Source organism: Mobula hypostoma, chromosome 11 (genome assembly GCF_963921235.1).
Source record: "Mobula hypostoma chromosome 11, sMobHyp1.1, whole genome shotgun sequence".
Taxonomy (NCBI): domain Eukaryota; kingdom Metazoa; phylum Chordata; class Chondrichthyes; order Myliobatiformes; family Myliobatidae; genus Mobula; species Mobula hypostoma.
Genome location: NC_086107.1, coordinates 42,643,522 through 42,663,716, shown reverse-complemented (window position 1 = coordinate 42,663,716; position 20,195 = coordinate 42,643,522). Strand labels below are relative to the sequence as shown.

General features: G+C 39.3%; 1 protein-coding gene across 1 annotated transcript in view; it reads left to right on the top strand.

The window, feature by feature from the left end:
* The window catches only part of LOC134354205 (vitamin D 25-hydroxylase), a 45,288-nt gene extending 25,489 nt beyond the window's left edge, over positions 1-19,799 (top strand). Inside the window, exons 3-5 of the mRNA XM_063063097.1 lie at positions 16,568-17,200; positions 18,153-18,482; positions 19,624-19,799. Of these exons, the coding sequence (XP_062919167.1) occupies positions 16,568-17,200; positions 18,153-18,482; positions 19,624-19,799 (1,139 nt within the window). The remainder of the gene's footprint in view (positions 1-16,567; positions 17,201-18,152; positions 18,483-19,623) is intronic.
* The last annotated feature ends 396 nt before the right edge of the window (positions 19,800-20,195 follow it).

Below are 20,195 nucleotides of genomic sequence, written 5' to 3'. Positions count from 1 at the left end.
CTTCCACACATGTTTCTGGAGCCGCCCAAAGGTACTGCTGGCTCTAACAATTCAATTGTCAACGATTCTTACTACTGTAGCATTACTGGAGATGATGCTCTCCAAGGAGGTGAACTGCTCAACAATGGTGAGAGGGTGATCATCAATGGTGATCCAAGGTGAATTGTAAACACCATGAGGGTCTTCTGATGGAACATCATTGTTATCTTCAGACGGACTGTTAGCCCAAAAGCCATTGCAGCCTTGGCAAACTGTGACTGCAGCCTGTAGTGCATCCTCTGTGTGCGTGAGAAGAGCACAGTCATCTGCATATAGTAGCTCAAGGATGGGCTCTTGCATGGATTTTGTTCGTGCGAGAAGGCGGCTACTCTCAAACAGTATGATAAGACGACATACTGATGACGTGTCACATGATGCTGAAGAGATTGTGTGTGATAAACTGAAAGACAACAGCTTCTCTATCCAAGTTGATGAGTCAACAGATTTCACCAATAACTATCATATTGTAGCATTTCAATGATTTGTAAATGATGGTGAAATTCAAGAAAACTTTTTCTGTTGCAAACAGCTGCCCGAAAAAAGCAAAGGCCAAGATACGTTTAATGTTCAGTCTTCAGATCTGGAAACAAAAGGTCTGTCTTGGAGGAACTGTGTTGTCATCAGTACTAATGGTGCCCCGTCAATGGTTGGCTCCATAAGAGGTTTTGTTTCTCCTGTTTAAAAAAAAGAAAATCCTGATGGTGTCACAACACACTGCTTTCTTCACAGAGAGGTGCTGATGTCAAAAACTCTTGGAGATGAAATAAAAAAAGAAGTTCTGGATGATGCTACAAAAATGGTTAACTTTATTAAACAAAGACCAGTTTACTCGAGAATGTTTATAAAGAAAAAGAGAAAACCTGGACAAAGAGCACACCAATCTCCTGCTACATACAGAAATCCGGTGGCTTAGCAAAGAGTTCTCAATAGGGTGTTTGAGCTGAAAGGTGAATTGTGAGAATACTTGCAAGAAAATAGTAGGCCAGATTTTGCTGAGTGCTTTGAAGATGAAGAATGACTACAGAAACTAGCCTACTTAGCAGACATTTTTTTTTACCATATTAACCAGTTGAACAAGTCTCTGCTAGGCCCTGGAGAAAATGTTTTGACTTCAAGTGACAAAATTCTTGGATTTAAAAGGAAACTGAATATTTGCGAAAATCGTGTTGCAAAAGGAAATCTTGAAATGTTTCCACTGCTGCTTGGGCTTCAGAGTAAGGAAATTTTGAAATGTTTCCACTGCTGCTTGGACTTCAGAGTGAAGAAGGATTAGAAAGTTTCAAGTCTTATTGAAAAGCACCTGGAAGAACTGCAGAACAAAACTGAACAGTACTTTTCCTCCCTTTCAACACAAGTGTATGACTGGGTGAGGGATCCTTTCTCTGAATCTTTGGCTTAGTCTAAGAACTTGACTTTGAGAGAAGAGGAAGAACTTTGAGATGCAGTTCAATCGTGCGCTCAAGATGAGATTTACTGACCTGCCTCTGGGCAAGTTCTAGATTTCTGTGAAAGAGTATTCTGCCATTTATAGGAAAGAATGAACACTTTGCTGCAGTTTTCAACTTCTTACATGTGTGAGTAAGCTTTTTCTTGTTTAAGAAGCATCAAGAACAAGGATGGAGGTCATCTCATTTCAGTTGAAGGTGAAATCTGTGTGTACTTATCTCAAAATAAGACCCAAATTTGAGTATTTGTGCAGCAAAAAGCAAGCACAGGTTTCACATGCGATGCCTATATTTGAGCCTGATCATGTCACTTAGTAAGAAAATGTTTTTTCAAAGTCTTGTGTAAAATTGTGTCTTGGGCTATATTTTCATTCAAATTGATTTGGCTTATGGTTTTAGTAACTTTAACTATTCAACAATGTCAACAAATTTTCATGTTGTAAATGGCATTAATTAAAATTACAACCTTTATTTAAATTAAATCTTCCGAGCCTACCTTTAGAAAAATTAAAATCCATTTTGGTTTAAGCCAGTTATGTAACAGAAATGTATTATGTTTGCCTTATGAGTTTTAAAATTTATGAAAGGAAAAGAGATTAATTTCAAGAAAGGTAAGCTAAACTTTAACAACCTGTTTTTTTTTCAAGAAAGGTTGGCTAAAAATTCATTTTCTACTCAAGAGTATTGAGTCGACAGTAGATGTGGAAAGGATGTTTTCCATGGTGGGGGAGTCTAGGAAAAGAGGGCACAGCCTCAGGATAGGGGGTGTCCATTTAAAACAGATGCAAAGAAATTTCTGTAGCCAGAGGGTGGTGAACTTGTGGAATTTGTTACTACAGGCATCTGTGGAGTCCAGGTTGTTGGGTGTATTTAAGGCAGAGATTGATCGGTTGTTGACTGGCCACAGCATCAAAGGTTACTGGGAGAAGGCCAGGGAGTGGAGCTGAGAAGGGGAGAAAAGGATCAGCCATGATTGAATGGTGGAGCAGACTCGATGGGCCAATGGCCTAATTCTGCTCCTGTGTCTTATGGTCTGTAAAGTGTTTTGAGAGATTGGTCATTGCCTGAATCAACTCCTGCTTAAGCAAGCTCCCAGACCTGCTGCAACTTGCCTATCACCACAATGGATCTACAGCCTTGGATCACTAGGACAACAGCAATACTTACTGTATGTCAGGCTGCTATTTATTGATTGTAGCTTAGCGTTCAACACAATTATACCCTCTGTTCTAATCAACAAGTTCCAAAACCTGGGCTTCTGTACCTCCCTCTGCAACTGGATACCTGACTTTCTCATCAGGAGACCACAGTCAGAGCAGATTGGAAATAACACCTCCTAGCTGATAATCAATACAAACACATGTCAAGAAAGCTTGCTTAGCCCACTGCTCTACTCTTTCTACACACATGACTATGCAGCTAAGCATGGCTCAAACACCAACTATAAATTTGCCAATGACAAAACTATTATTGGCAGAATTTCAGATGATGACAAGGAGGCCTGTAGGAGCAAGATGGATCAGTTGGTTGAGTGGTGTCGCAACAACATCCTTGTACTCAATGTCAATAAGAACAAGGAATTGATTGTGAACTTCAGGAAGGGGAAGTCGAGGGAAAACACACCAATCTTCATCGACGGATTAGCAGTGTAAAGGGTGAGCAGTGTCAAGTTCATGGGTGTCAGCACCTCTGAAGGTCTGTCCTGGCCCAACATTACATAGAAGGTACAACAGCAGCTATATTTGACTAGGACTCTGAGGATTGTTGGTATGTCACCAAGGACTCTCAAATGTCTACAGTTGTATCGGGGAGAGCATTCTAACTGGTTGCAGTACCATCTGGTATGGAGGGGCCACTGCACAGGATTGGAAAAAGCTGCAGAAAGTTGTAAACTCAGCCAGCTCTATCATGGGCATCGGCCTCCCCAGCATCCTGGACACCTTCAAAAGGCAATGTCTCAAAAAGGCAGTAAGTAAATATTAAGGATCCCCATTACCCAGAACATGCCCTTCCATCATCACTGAGGAGTTATCGGAGCCTGAGGACACATACTCAGTGTTTCAGGAACAGCTTCTTCCCCTCCGCCATCAGATTGCTTAATGGACAATGAACAATGTATGCAACCTCACTCTTTTGCTCTTGTACTACTTAATTAATTTAATGTTTTATGTATTTTTTTTATCATTTATAGTTTTTTTATTATTATGTATTGGATTGTACTGCTGCTACATAGTAATAAATTTCTCAACATATGCTAGTAATATGCCTGAATCTGATACCATTGTCTTGTCATCATGTTGCTGTTGGGTCACCTACTATCCTTAATAGAATGCAAGTCTCCTCCTTTCCAACACTCCACTAAGATCTTCCGTGTAGAATCTGAAAATCTATGTCGAGAATCTATAGATTGTTCTCTCTTCCCTAAGTGGGTTCAAATCTACCTACCACTTGTTATTACCAAAACACCTTTTGAGTATTCATACCCATTTTGGGCATCATGCAGTGTATATACTCTCATATTCTATCACACTATGGCATACTGTTTGTAGATATTGCAACACAATTTGCCAAAGAGATTACTATATTCTATAATAAATGTATGCACTGCTCAAGTATCAGTTTTCTTGCTTTGTAATTGTAACCATGTACATCTCTCAGGTAGTTTTCTTTTGTCAAGAATAGTTGGGGAAGGAAACTTTTGCTGCATCTATTCTGGGGAAAGCGATTTTATATATCGTAGAGAAACAGGATGCTAACAGGCCCTCTGACCCAAAGAGGCCACACTGCCCACTTACACCATGTAACCTACTAACCCATATGCCTTTAAAATGTGGGAGGAAACTGGGGTACGTGGAGGAAACCCGCGCAGTCATGGGAAGAATTGTACAAACTCCATACAGACAGTGGCAGAATTGAACCCGGGTCACTAGTACTGTAGTAGTATTATGCTAAACTCCTCACTACTGTGCCATCCCCAAAGATGAGAAAATGCTGCGAATAATTGGCAAGTCGGGCCACACCAGCACAAAAAGACACAGTTAACGTTTTAGTTTAAACATCCTCTCCCATCACAGTCGCAGCTGGGAGGGAGACAAAAGAAGCTTGTTAAGACGTAGGAAGGATGGGATGAAGTGAGGTGTCTCTGATGAGGTGAAACTGGGGTAACTTTTTTTTACTTCTTGGCCTTTTGGCTAAGATCAAATGTAGTTTCTGGGGTGACTGTGGTGGTAAGGTGTAAATGAGTGCATGGGAACAGTAAGAGAGCAAGAGTGTAGACGAAAAGCAGACAAAAGAATGTGGTAGTGGCAACATGCAGAGAAGGAAAACGTGCCTGACAAGTTTGGCTGGACATGTCCTTCACTGCTCGAGGAATAAAACAAGAAAAGGGAGAGGGTAAATCTGAAGTGATATCACATGTGGCAACTAATACAGACAGATAAGTCAAATTATCTGACATTGTACAGTACTGTGGAAAAGTCTTGTAGCTAGGATGCCTAAGACATTTGCACAGTACTGTATTTGTCCGCATGGAGCAGAGAGCAAGTTTGTGAATCTGGCAGGAGCAAAGGCTGTTGGGAGTGGTGAGGGGAGAGTGCTACAGGAGAGATGTGGGACAGGTGGCAGAGAAGGAATACCAGGGTGGGGGCGAGTGGTGTGGGTGCAGACACATCCAGCCCAGAGACACCAGGCAAGATCGTTGGATTGCAAACAATTGGCTTTTTGATCATTATAGAATGTCTGTGGTGCTTCCTGCTCGCTCCCCTCTTCCTTCCCCGTTTTACCAACCAATATTCCATGATGTCATGATGTATTGAATACATATAATATACTAGGTTGGAAGGTGAGGAGCAGGGGAACTCCATCCTTCTGATCCAGTGGTGAGGGGCTGAGAACAGAGGCATTGGTAATGGAAGAGATACTGTCAAAGGCTTTGTTGACAATGTTGATGAAAAACCATTGTTCAGGAGGAGGAAGATATTGCAGAGGCAAATTCCATAAAGTGAATTCCTTTGAATATAGTTCCCTCCAGTGGTGCACTAGTAAAATTGCAACAATGTGCACCATTTGCTATAATTTTGAGCAACTGGTTTGTAAAATAGCCCCTGTACCCCAGAAACACACCTGAGTGGTGCGGCGGAGGTATGTGCTATGCATGACCTGATCTGAAAGCATCATATTGACTCATAACAGATCATGTTTATGGTGGAACAGCTTAGTCAAGGATGGGGTGATCAGCACAAATGGACAAATTATACCTCCACTACCCCTTAATAATTGCTAAAAATTAATCCCCTACCCTACCTAGGAGGCAGTATATTATAAAGTCTAATCACTTATAAAGTATATTCTCTTAAATCTATGCCTTCTGGTTATTGTTCATTAACATTTGGAACCATTTTCTTTTATAAATGATTTCAAACACTTATCAGATCTCTTAAACACTGTTCTGAGAAAAGCAACTCGAATGTTTCTAGAATATATATGGAATTATAATCCATCATCCCTGGAATTATTGTAGTAAATCTCTTCTGAAGTTCTGGTTGCCCTCATATCCTTTCTAAATTATAATAACAAAAAATGAGAATGAAATTCAGCGTAATTTACTGCAACCTATACCCTATCTCCATTTATAAAGCTTGACATCCCATGTCCTTCGTTAACTCATCCGATGACCTCCTGCCACCTTCAAAAAAAAACTTGGTTTCATACACCTGATATTTCTCTGTTGCTGTATATTCTTTCTGGCTTTCGAATGTATAACATCACTTGACCTGTACTGAATCTTATCAACTATTGCTGAGAAATTAGAAGATGTTTTCTACATGTTAATCATGCAAAAATGTAATAAATCCTGAGTATATCATACCAATGCTTTCTAGATAAAATTCTATCCATCTCAAAACTGGATCACACACTTGGAATCATGGACTACTCTGGCCGTTGTGGAGACGTACTTTAGTTGTAAAATAATCAAGGTGGGAATTAAATATTGCAGAATACAAAACCTTTAGATAAATAAGCAAAATGATAAAGAAATTGGGTAGCACGAAGCAACAGGATGAAGGCAGCAGCTCAGAAAATAAATTAAAAACAGTTTAGGTGAAGCCGAGAAAAAGCAGGTGATGAAAACATTTGTGAAAGTTGTCAACGGGCCTCTGAAAAGTAATGATAATGCAGGGCATAATGTAAATTGAGAAATAAATGGTGTATAAGTTTATCAGTAAGTGATAGATGGGTTTATGGAATGCATGAGAGCTGCTTTTCTTGAGCAATACTTTGACAAATCAACAAAGGATTTCTCTTCCTCTGCATTAAGTGTCCTTGTCTCCTTGGTAGTGTGCGTTGCTGCTGTTTGACTGCTGTGGCTGCCCTACGGGAGTATTTCCTCCTCATGCTCTTTGCTCCACTTGAAAATGTGGTGGCGAACTGCCACCCTGAACTTCTGCTATTCTTCATATGAAGGTGCTCCCACAGTGCTGTTGGACTTAGACCCAGCAACAATAAAAGACCAGTTAACAATTTCCGAGTAAACAAGGTGAAAAACCATGTGCTGGTGGTGATGCTCCACATGCCTCCCTTGACTTTCGTGTTCGTAGAATTAGTAGGTTTGGGAGATACCATCAAAGTAGCCTGAATGAGTCCACTTAGGCCTCAAATAGTTACAGTCGTGTCAAACAAGTGGACTGATTTGTCCTGGATGGTGATTAACTTGAATCTGCCCAAGTGAAGAATATTTCATCATACTCTTGACTTTTTCCATAACATCTATCACTTAACAAGAAATATATCTAAACGTAACTATAATTTTAATCAAAAATAGGAATTATACATCTGCATCATACTTCCCTTTGATCTGAATGCAGTAGCAGAGTTGTAAAGTAACCTCTGTGGGAATTAAACTCAAATAATCAAATAAATCTGTAATTAAAAGACCCCATGGTGACTATCAAACTATCAGATTGCTGGAAATAAACATCCAATTTCATTTATATCCCAATTTGGCATTATTAAATGGTCTGGTCTATAACTCTAGAATATGCACCAGCATGGCTAACTCTTCATTGGTCCCCTTGCCAATAATGTCCACAAAGAATAAAGTGTGGACATGACCCAACCATCCAGCAAACTGCCGTTTCCTAATGCTCCCTTCCGACAAGTGCTACGGGGCGAGTGAAACAAAAATTTCATGCCACCTTGAAAGTTTCTTCCTGTAAGCAGTTAATCCAATCAACTATTCTAGTTGGCCCCAAGCCCATTTATTGATTACTTCAGTCACTGCACGGTACTATAAACACTTTAAGCCATTCTTTATAATGCTGTTTACATTGTAAATACATGCTGGTATGTCTAACATTTTTAATGAATTATTTTTTCTTTATAATTGTTGAATGTTGTTGTTTTTGTTGCATATTGTGCCAACACACCACAGCAAAATCATAATACATTTATATGGTGACTAAATTTAATCCTTAATATGATACAATTATGTCCCTGAACTAAACTGAATCAACATGTTATTGTAGGATTATGAAAACTGGAGTGAACCACAATATCATGGATTGGCACACATCTTCAATTGCTCAGCCTGCTGCTGCTGAGCAGGTCAGATCCAACTTCTACCTGCCTAAGTGAAAGCTTTGATAAAGAAATGTATCATTAGTGCTGGACTATGATGCATTAAAGTATGTGAATGCTGTTAACTGTAAATATTCCCCTGCAAAAGGAATGATGGTTCGTATGGTTTGTGGATGTTATTCATCAAAAGCTGTCAGTTATCTGGATTAGAGATGACGTTTTATGAGGAAAGGTTGAGCAAGCAAGGCTTTTCTTTTTGGAGCAAGGGAGAATGGGAAAAGACAATAGAGGTGTATAAGATGAATGAGTAGCCAGCCAGTGCCATTTTTTCCAGGGAAACAATGATCAGTATTCTGAGGGCATAATTTTAAGGTGGTTGAAAGAAAGTATGGGGGGGGAATAGGTGTTTTTTTTAAACACGGAGAGTAATATTTGCATAGAGTGCACTGTCTGGGGTGGTGGTGGAGGCGCATTAGGGACATTTAATAGACCCTTAGGTAGGCACACGGATAAAGGAAAAATGGAGGGCTAGGTGGAAGGGAAGGGTTGGAGTAGGGCAAAAGATTGGCACAACGTTGTGGACCAAAGGGCCTGTACTGTGCCGTACTATGTTCCATGTTCAATTCATTATCTTTTGCAGATGATCAACAACTGTGCCGGTAAGTTTTGATCTCTTCATGAACAGAGGAGAAAAGAAACACAGGGTTGCAATAAAGGGTGCTTTATACGAAAGCAGAAATATATGATGTGTTTTTGCTGAGACAAGAAGTTTAGAAATGATGAAAGATAGATGTTGCTGAACCAGAGTTACTTATCAGGGAACAAAAGCTAACATGTAGATTGGTGCAGTTTGTTTTTTCATTTTTCAGGATTAACAGTGATTTGTATAGTGCCTATAAAAAGTATTCACCCCACCCCCCCCGGAAGTTTTCATGTTTTATTGTTTTACAGCATTGAATCGCAGTGGATTTAAGTTGGCTTTATATTTGACACTGATCAACAGAAAAAGACTCATTTGTGTCTAAGTGAAAAATAAAGTGATCTAAATTAATTACAAATATAAAACACAAAATAATTGATTACACAAGTATTTTCCCCACCTTTAAAATGACATACCAAACCATCACTGGTGCAGCCAACTGGTTTTAGGTCACATAATTAGTTAAATGGAGAACAACCAGTATGCAGTCGAGGTGTTTCAATTGATTATAGTAACAATACATCTGTTTCTGGAAGGTCCAAATGCTGGTGAGTCAGTATCCTGGCAAAAACTACACCACAAAGGACAAAAGAACACTCCAAGCAACTCTGCAAAAAGGTTATTGAAAAGCCTAAGTCAGGAGATAGATACCAAAAAAGTGCTAAGCCACAGAATAATTCGGAGTACAGTTAAGTCAATCATTAACGGAAAGAATATGGCACAGCTGTAAATCTGCTTATAGCAGGCCATTCTCAAAAACTGAGTGACCGTGCAAGAAGGGACTAGTGAGGGAGGCCACCATGAGACCTATTACAACTTTGGAGGGATTATAAGCTTCAGTGGCTGAGATGCGAGAGACTGTACATATAACTGTTGCCCAAGTGCTTCACCAGTCATAGCTTTATGGGAGAATGGCAAAGAGAAAACCATTGTTGGAAAAATTCTCACATGAAATCTTGGCTAGGGTTTGCCAGGAGGCATGTGGGAGGCTCTGAAGTCAGCTGAAAGAAGATTCTATAGTCTGATGAAACCAAAATTGAGCTTTTTGGCCATCAGACTAAATTCTATGTTTGGCATAAGCCAAACACCGCACATCATCAAAGACACACCATCCCTTCTGTGAAGCATGATGGCAGCTGCATCATGCTGTGGGGATACTTCACTGCGGCAGGTCCTACAAGGCATGTGAAGGTAGAGGGTAAAATGAATGCAGCAAAAGCAGGGAAATCCTGGAGGAAATCCTGGTGCAGTCTGCAAGAGAACTGTAATATGGGAGATTTGTTTTCCAGCAAGACAGTGACCTCAAGCCTAAAGCCAAAGTTACACAGGAATGGCTTAAAAACAACAAAGTTAATGACCTGGAGTGGACAAGTCAGAGACCAGACCTCAATCCAATTGAGAATTTGTTGCTGGGTTTGCAATCTGACAAAGCTTGAGCAGTTTTGTAAAGATGAATGGGAAAAAATTGCAGTGTCCAGATGTGCAAAGTTGATAGAGACCTATCCACACAAATTCAAGGCTGTAATTACTAAATACTGACTTCAAGGGTGTGAATACTTATGCAATCAATTATTTTGTGTTTTATATTTGTAATTAATTTCGATCACTTTGTAGCGATCTATTTTCACTTTGACACAAGAGTCTTTTTCTGTTGATCAGAGTCAAAAGAGCCAAATTAAATCCACTGTGATTCAACGTTGTAAAACAATAAAATATGAAGTGTTCCAAGGGAGGGTGAATACTTTTTATAGGCACTGTATATGGCAAGTACCAAGTAAGTTCCCAAGAGAGTTATTAAAAATATTGACAATGAAATTCATAAAGACCAATGAATAGATGATTGAAATTGTGGCTGGAGGAAGTACTGATGAACATCTTGAAAGAGGAATGAAGAGGCAAGAAATTTTGAAAGAAAATTATGGAATTTAGGAGCCTGACAGCGGAATGTACCTTTCACAATAAAGGAATGATTAAATTTGAGAATAATTAAAGGGCCAGAATTGGAGGAGCATTTTATTTTTGGGTGAAGGATTTCCCACAGTGATGCTAGGCAGCGAGATTATTAAGATGAGGAGGGTGGGGATGAGAACAGAAGGATCTGAAAACAAATGGTGAGAATTTTAAAGTCCAGTTGGTTTTTAAAATCTGAAGCCAAATGAGACACGTGAGTGGATGAAGGTATATGTTAGGATAAGGACTTCAGAAGTTGAAAATGGTCTCTAGTTTATAGAGCTTAGAACAAGAGAAAACAGACAGGAATGCTGCTTGACACCCCAAGTCCCTCCAGCATTTGTCTTTTGCTCAAGATTACAGCGTCCAATTAGGAGCCTGTTGAATGAATCAAGTTTAGGGCTAGTAAAAGCATGAACAAGCATTTCAACTGCAGAATAGCTGAAGCAATCTTGGAGGGCTGCAGTGTTATAGTCACGGAGATAAAAAATGAAGTGTGCTGAACTGTTTTTCGAACTGGACTAATAACCTAAAGCCTGTGACCAATGATTCCTTTAGGTATTCATGCTCAGAATGAGCATTACTGGCACAGACAGTTTTTGTTGCCCATTTTCAAAAGTCGTTGAGAAAATGATGGTAGGCTGCCAGCTTAACCCATTGCAGACCTTTTAGTGAAGGCTTTCCCCACAGTGATGCTGGGTCTCGAGTTAGACACAGTAACAACAAAGGACTGACAAATCAGAAGTGTGTGGAACTTGGAGGGGAATGCGAATTCACATCTCACTACAGTGAATAATTTATATTCTGCAAATGAAATTGAAAAGCCTAGTATGAATCTGCCAGTAATGAAAACAGAAAATGCTGGAAATACTTAGGCCAGGCTGCATCTCTGATTGAGCTACCTGTTTAAGCTGTTGGAGACTTCAAACTTGTGAATGTCTGTAACATTCTAACGAATTCAACGTAAATTTAATTATCAAAGTGCATATATATCACTATATACAACCCTGAGATTCTTTTTTCTGCAGGCATATTCAGCAGATCTATAGAATCGTAACTATAACAGGATCAATGAAAGATCAGAGTGCAGAAGGCAACAACTGTGCAAATGCAAATATAAATAATTAGCAATAAATAACGAGAACATGAGATAATGAGATAAAGAGTCCTTAAAGTGAGATTATTGGTTGTGACAACATTTCAATGCTGGGGCAAGTGAGTGTAGTTATCTCGTTTTATTAAGAGCCTGATGGTTGAGGGGTAGTAACTATTCTTGAAATTGGTGCTGCAAGTCCTGAGGATCTTGTACCTTCTACCTGATGACAGCAGCAAGAAGAGAGCATGACCTGGATGGTGGAGATCTCTGAATATTGATGCTGCTTTCCTGTGACAGTGTTTCATACAGATGTGCTCAATGGTTGGGAGGGCATTACCCATGATGTACTGAGCCAAATCCACTACATTTTTTTGTAGGATTTTCTGTTCAAAGGCATTTGTGTTTCCATACCAGGCTGTGATGCAGCCAGTCAATATATTCTCCACTACACATATATAGAAATTTGTCAATGTTTTAGATTTTGTGCCAAATCTCTGCAGACTCCTAAGGAAGTAGAGGTGTTGCCATGCTTCCTTCACGTTGCATTTATGTGCTGTGTCCAGGATAGGTCCTCTGAAATAGTAACACCCAGGAACTTAAAGTTGCTAACCTTCCCTGCCTCTGAACTTCCAATGATTACTGGCTCATAGATTTCTGGTTTCCCTGTCTTGAAGTCTACAATCAGTTCCTTGGTCTTGCTGACATTGAGTGAGAGGTTGTCATTATGACACCACTCAGCCAAATTTTCAGTCTCCCTCCTGCCTGCTGATTCATCACCACCTTTGATTCGGCCCACAGCAGTGGTGAATTCAGCAAACTTAAATATGGTATTGGAGCTGTGCTTAGCCACACAATCATTGGTGTAAAGTGAGTAGAGCAGGGGGCTAGGCAGACAGCCCTGTGGTGCACCTGTACAGATGGAGATCGTTGAGAAGATGCTGGTACCAATCTGAACTCACAGGGTTCTACCAGTAAGGAAATCCAGGATTCAATTGCACAAACAGATATTGAGGTCAAGGTCTTGGAGTTTATTGATTAATTTTGAAGGGTTGATGGTATTGAATGTTGAGCTGTAGCCAATAAAGAGTATCTTGACATATGGTTTTTGCTGTCCAGATGTTCCAGGATTGAGTGAAGAGCCAATGAGATGGCATCTGTTGTGACCCTGTTGCTCCAGTAGGCAAATTGGAGTGAATCCATGTCGTCTCTCAGGCAGGAGCTGATTTCTTTCATCACTAACTTTCTCAAAACATTTCATCATTATGGATGTAAGTGCAACTGGGCCTTTGAGGCAGATCATCACATTCTGCTTGGGCACTAGTGTAATCGAAGCCTGCTTGAAGCAGGATGGTATCACACACTGCCGAAGCAAGAGGTTAAATATCTCAGTGAACACTCCAGCCAGTTGGTCAGCACAGGTCTTTAGTACATGGCCAGGTACACCATCCGGTCCGGATGCTTTCCGTGGATTCACACTCATGAAGGCAGTCCGCATCATCAGCTTCAGAGACATAGGATCATGGGGGATGTGGGGGTTTGCAATTTTTTCTCCATATTCTAATGGTCAAAGAAACCATAAAAGGTATTGAGTTCACCTGGAAGCGAAGCCCTGCTGTCTCCCATGTTGTTTGATTTAACTTTGCAAGAAGTGATAGCATTCAAGCCCTGCCACAGCTGTTGAGCATCTCTCGTTGATTCAATGACCATTAAAAATTGTGAAGTATGTATAAAATTTTAAATTTGTAAAAATTAAATAAACTAACTACTCATTAAAAAAAATCATTAAATTAGAATATTAGAAAGTGTTGATTACCATGTACATGCCTTCTCCCTCACAGTTACTCCTGTGTATTCTGATCCCATTCAAGTCTAATCTCGGGAGGATTCAGTAGGTGAATTTCCCAGCAATAAATTCTGTATAGTTGCAGCATTTGTGTTTCATTACAGGAATTCAGTGTCACTGAAATTATTCGCAGAGCTTGACCAACAAGTTCACAATATCATTTTATGGGGAAGACCCAAATTATTTGACATTTACAGGGAAGTAAATACAGAACTGTTGACATTTCCCAGCAAGCTCATCCTCATTGTGGACAAAACTAAGTGGACCACCAAGATGTATCAACATGGCTGAGCTAATGAGGTCGTGGAGGGTTATGCTGGTATTCTAGAGCATGCAGCTATCAGTGAGGAGGCAGTATGGGGATCTTCAAAAACATTAATGTCCCCAGGGCCAGGTCCGTCCCAGGTTATTGAGACAATCAAAAGAAGAGATTGCAGGGGCCTCAACAGATTTCTTTGTACCCTCTTTAGTCACAGGTGAGGTCCTGGAGAATAGCTAATGTTTCTCCATAAGAAGGACAGAAGTGAGAAACCAGGAAATTAAAAGCTGGTGAATTTTACATCAGAGGTGGGGAAATTATTGGAGACAATTCTTAGGGATAGGATCTACTAACATCTGGAAAAACGTAATCAGCATGGCGTTTTGCTGAGGAGGTCATGTCCTACAAATTTGGTTGCATAATTTTTGAGTTATATATGGACTTTTAAAGCTTTTGACGAGGAGTGTTATTCAGACTGAAGTTCTGTGACCAGCAGTATTCCCTAGGGTTCAGTACTGACACCTCTGTAGTTATATAAATGATTTAAGTGAAAATGTAAGTGAGCTGATTAGCAAGTTTGCAGGTGTCATAAAAATGGGCTGAGTTGTGGAGAGCAAGGAAGGTGGTCAAAGGATTCAACGGGATGTAGAGCAATCGGAAAGTGTAGCAGAGAAATAGCAGAGGGAGTTTAATCCAGACACCTGTGAGTTCTGCACTTTAGGAAGCCAGTTATAAGAGGAAAATGTACTTTAAATGATACGACTCTTAGAAGCACTGACCTAGAGAATCAGAATCAGGTTTAATATCACTGGCATGTTGTGAAGTTTGTTGTTTTGTGACAGCAGTATAGTGCAATACATAAAATAAATTACTACAAACATACAAAAAATTAAATAAGTGGTGCAAAAAACGTGAGCGAGTGTTCATGAATTCATTCACTGTCCATTCAGAAATCTGATGGTGGAGGGGAAGAAGCTCTTCCTAAAATGACGAGCATGTGTCTTCAGGCTCCTGTACTTCCTCCCTGATGGTAGCAATGAGAAGAAGGCACATCCTGGGTGATAGGGGTTCTTAATGATGGGCACTGCATCTTTGCAGCATCACCTTTCGAAGATGTTTTTAAGCTGGGGAGGCTACTGCCTACGATGGAGCTGGCTGAGTTTACAAGCTTATGCAGCTTATTCAAATTTTGTGCAGTAGCCCCTCCATACCAGATGGTGATGCAACCAGTGAGAATGCTTTCCATGGTTCATCTGTAGAAATTTGCTGGAGTCTTTGGTGACATAGAACATAGAATAATACAGCACAGCCACAAGCACTTCACCCACAATGTTGTGATGAACCAGTCAAGTAATCAAATGGCCATCTAAACTCATCCATTCTGCCTGCATAATGTCTATATCCTTCCATTTACCTCACATTCGTGGGCCTATCCAAACATCTCTTAAAAACCTCTAATGTATCTGCCTCTAGCACCAACCCAGGTGATGCATTCCAGACACCCACTACTCTCTATTTTTAAAAAAAACAACTTGCCCCGACACCTCTTAAAATTAACCCTTCTCACCTTAAATGCATGCCCTCCAGTATTAGATCTTCAAACCCTGGGGAAAAAGATGCTGTTTGTCCATTCTACCTGTGCCTCATGTAACCTTATAAACCTCTGTCAGTGTCCCTTCAGCCTTCGCCACTCCAAAGAAAACAACCCAAATTGTCCAACCTTTCATTATAACACGTGCCCTCTCATCCAGTCAGCTTCCTGGTAAACCTCTTCTGCACCCTGTCCAAAGCCTCAACAACCTTCCTATAATGGGGCAACCAGAACTGTATGCATTACTCCAGATGTGGCCTAAATAGAGTTTTATGAAGCTACATCATAACTTCCTGACTTTTGAACTCATTGCCTCAACTAATAAAGCCAAGCATGTCATATACCTTTTTAATCACCCTCTCAACCTATGTAGCCAGTTTCAAGGAGTTATGAACTTAGACCCCAAGATCTTTGCTCATCAGCACTGTTAAGTGTCTTGCCCTTTACAGTATACTATCTCTTTACTTTTGAAATATCAAATCTCCTCAAACTCCAAATGAAATATAGCCACTGTTGTGCCTTTGTAATTGCATCAATATGTTGAGCCCAGGTTAGATCTTCAGAGATGCTGGGATCTCTGCAATTTTCGGGGTGCATTGTGAAAAGCAGCATTAAATTATGAGAGATACTAATTGAGTAAATGAGCTAATGAATTTCAGTACGGGTAAACTCGGGTACTAAAATGGAAAATAACAGTCAAGAAGCTAAGAGTGGTGACCTAAATGTGCTTAGAGTTTGATCCACTGTATTGCATGTAGAATATTAAAATGCCATGGATGGCAATAGAAAATAGTAAAAATGCCTAATGGAGTAGCACTCAAGTTCAACATTCACTCGTCAGGAGTGTGATGTCCAGTACAATAAAATAACAGTGATATAACAAACTGTATGAAGCCAGTGAATGAGATTTCAGTTGTGGGTAAATGAACATTACTCACGTCATTCCCCAAAAAATTAACACCTTTGAAACTGTTTGATTGGAGAGGAAAAAAAGTCTATGCAAATCAATATTACTAACTTGTATATTAATTTACGTATATTATGTTGTTAATTTTGGAAACTTCCTAGGGCTTTTGAACTCCAAATATGGTCGTGGTTGGACTGATCATCGTAAGGTCACTGTGAATTGCTTTCGCTGCTTTGGACCGGGTAAAAAGAGCTTTGAAAACAAAATTTCTGAGGAATGTATGATTTTTTTGGATGCTATTGACACCTACAAAGGAGAGCCATTTGATGCTAAGTGCCTTGTAACTAATGCAGTTTCCAACATCACAAACTTGATCATTTTTGGAGAGCGGTTCACATATGATGACACTGATTATCAGCATATGATTGAGATATTTAGTGAAAATATTGAATTGGCTGCCAGTGTTTGGACATTTCTGTACAATGCTTTCCCTTGGATTGGGCTACTACCATTTGGAAAACATCAACGTTTGTTCAAAAATGCAGCTGAAGTTTACAACTTTTTGCTGAAGATAATACACCGTTTTTCCCAAAACAGAACCCCTCAAAAACCTCGGCATCTCATTGATTCATATCTGGATGAACTAGAAAAGAATATTAATGATCCTGAATCTTCCTTTTCAAAAGAAAACTTAATTTTTACTGTTGGAGAACTCATTATAGCTGGAACAGAGACTACAACTAATGCACTTAGATGGGCAATCTTGTACATGGCACTGTATCCAAACATTCAAGGTGAGAACACGGTATTCAAATAGATAACTCAGAGAAATTATAGGAAGTTGGACTATTTTGTTACTAATTTTGTTGTGAACTTTAACTATTTTCTTCCCTCTGAGAAAGTTTTATCCCTATCGTATATTGGTAGAGCTAGCTACTGCCCTGTAGCACCAGAGACCCAGGTGCAATCCTGGCCTTGGTGCCATCTGTGTGGAGAATGCTCATTCTCCTTGTGATTGTAAGAGATTTCCTGTGGTTTCCTCCCATATCCCAAAGTGGTACAGGTTGCTAGTCACATCTTGCAATGTGTAGATGATCAGCAGTATAGAGAGGAAGCTGGATTAGTTTAAATGGGTGGTTACTGTTTGGTGTGGATTTTGAGCTGAAGAGACTATGACTGTCAACCTAAATTCAAACCATTAAAATCCAAGGCTCACTTGATTTAATTTACTAGAAAACATCTGTACATTGTTAATTTTAACTCAAATTTCCTAGAAGTAAAAACAATCATTCATATCAGCACGGCATAAAAAATATAGATTTTGCATTGAAACAACACTTAAGCCTATGCAAACTTAGTTTATGACAGATATATAAAAGTCATTGTAAATTAAAAGCTGTATAATATTTATTCCTATCTGGTATAGGGAATCTTGAGTTCTCATTTTCATCATTGCCACAAGGGAATGAGGATAAAATATGACACCAAATCAGAAGTTGCCATCATTTATAGTAATATTAAATAACAGATGAATTGATGGAAAACAGGAAAGGGAAAATAGTTTATTTAAGGCTTAGACAATGGGGAAACATCTAATATACATTCTGACCATTGCTGCCTTATTTATTTCCACAGTCCCTAGTGTTTATGTAGCAATTCTAAAGTGCTACCAGAACAAAAATAATTTCCAATTTAATTAATTGCTGAAACAAAATCCTTAAGATTCTTATTTCTTTTACTTTACAGAAAAAGTCCATCAGGAAATTGACATTATTGTGGGTAAAAACCAAATACCTTCCCTGGAAAACAAGTCACAGATGCCATACACAGAGGCAGTACTGCATGAAGTTCTGAGATACTGCAACATAGCACCACTTGGTATTTTCCGTGCAACTTCCAAGAATACTATTGTTCGAGGCTATTCCATTCCAAAGGGAACCACAGTTATAACGAATCTTTATTCTGTACATTTTGATGAAAAATATTGGAATTCTCCTCATCTGTTTTGTCCTGAAAGATTCCTAGACAAAAATGGGCAATTTGTGAAGAAAGAAGCATTTGTTCCATTTTCTATTGGTAAGTTGTGTGACATATTTAGCAATATTAAATTTTCTTGCTTCAGCAAGAGACATCAATATAGACTGTTCCAAAATGCAGATTTTTTTCTGTCAGTTGAACTGACACTGTGATGGGAAAAAAATGCAGAAGATTCAGTCTGGAGTAAGAAACATGTTAGGGTGTGCTTCAGGGGCACTCTACCATAGCCCAGAGGTCTTAGACATAACTAACTAGAATACTATAGCATATAGCTTGCAAGTAAAAATTCAGTCACTAATTACTTCTGGTCACTACCTCTTAGGTATTACTCCAAAGATTTGACTTTTACTTTTGAGCAACTTACTTAAACAGGAAAAAAATGAAAATCAAAAGTCAAAAGAGCAAGACACCTGACTTCATTTTCACTTAGAGATACAGCACAGAAAAGGCATGTTCAGCCCTTTGAGCTACGCCACCCTATCCCAGCAACCCCCGACAACCCTAGTTAATCATGATTTAACTTTAATCTAATCACAGGACAATTTAGAATGACTAAATAACCTACTCGGTACGCCTTCAGACTGTAGGAGGAATCCCAGATGTTCCATGGGGAGGACCTAAAAAGATTCTTTACAGAGGACATCAGAATTGAACTCTAAATTCAGATGCCCCGAGTGAAACAGCATCATGCTAATCACTGCACTACCGTGGCGCCTCTTGTAAGAGTTAACTTGCAAGAGTTGATTTTCCATGCTGGAGAGATTATTTATTAATAACTAAGACTTACAATGCCATTAAAGGGCTGTTCTGTGGCAAGCTTAATCCATATCTATGATATCAGTAACATGTTACATTGTTCATTGTATTCAAATGGGTAGCAGAAAAATATGTAGCTTATGTTGCAGCAGTACATTTGTGGGATCAGCTGCTGAATGTGATTGTATGTTTTCTTAACAGAGGATGCTGCTAGATTAAAGCATAAATCATAGCAACCACTGTCATTACTTTCACAACAAAATCTGCCATGTAATGAACAAGGTTTTTCAAGATTTTAGTGGTATATGAGTAGAAGTAATTTTATAATATCTCTTTGGAGAAGAAGTAGTGTTAATACACAATTAACAAGTTTCACTTTTAAAAACGAAGTTGGATAAATTGTCTTCAATTTTATATTTTATAGGTCGAAGACACTGTCTTGGAGAACAACTTGCAAGAATGGAGCTATTTCTGTTTTTCACCATGCTGTTACAAAGATTTCATATTCATTTTCCACCAGGAACTATTCCAAATCTGAAGCCTAAATTGGGAATGACATTACAACCTCATCCATATCTTATTTCAGCAGAAAGACGCTGATAAGAGAATACTAGGGTCATAGAAAAGTACAGCATAGAAACGGGCCCTTTGGCCCATTTAATTCATGCTGAACCATTTAAGCTACCTAGTCCCATTGACTCACACCCGGACCATAGCCCTTCATACCTCTGTCATCCATGTATCTATCCAAACTTATCTCAAATGTTGATATCGATTCACATGTATCACTTGTGCTGGCAGCTTGTTCCACACTCTCATGATCCTCTAAGTGAAGTTGCTCCTCATGCTCACCTTAAGCTTTTCACCTTTCACTCTTAATCCATGACACCTAGTTGTAATCTCACTCAACCTCAGTGGAAAAAGGTGGTTGCATTTACCCTGTCTATACCCCTCAGAATTGTGTATACTATCAATTCTCCCCTCATGTTCCAATGA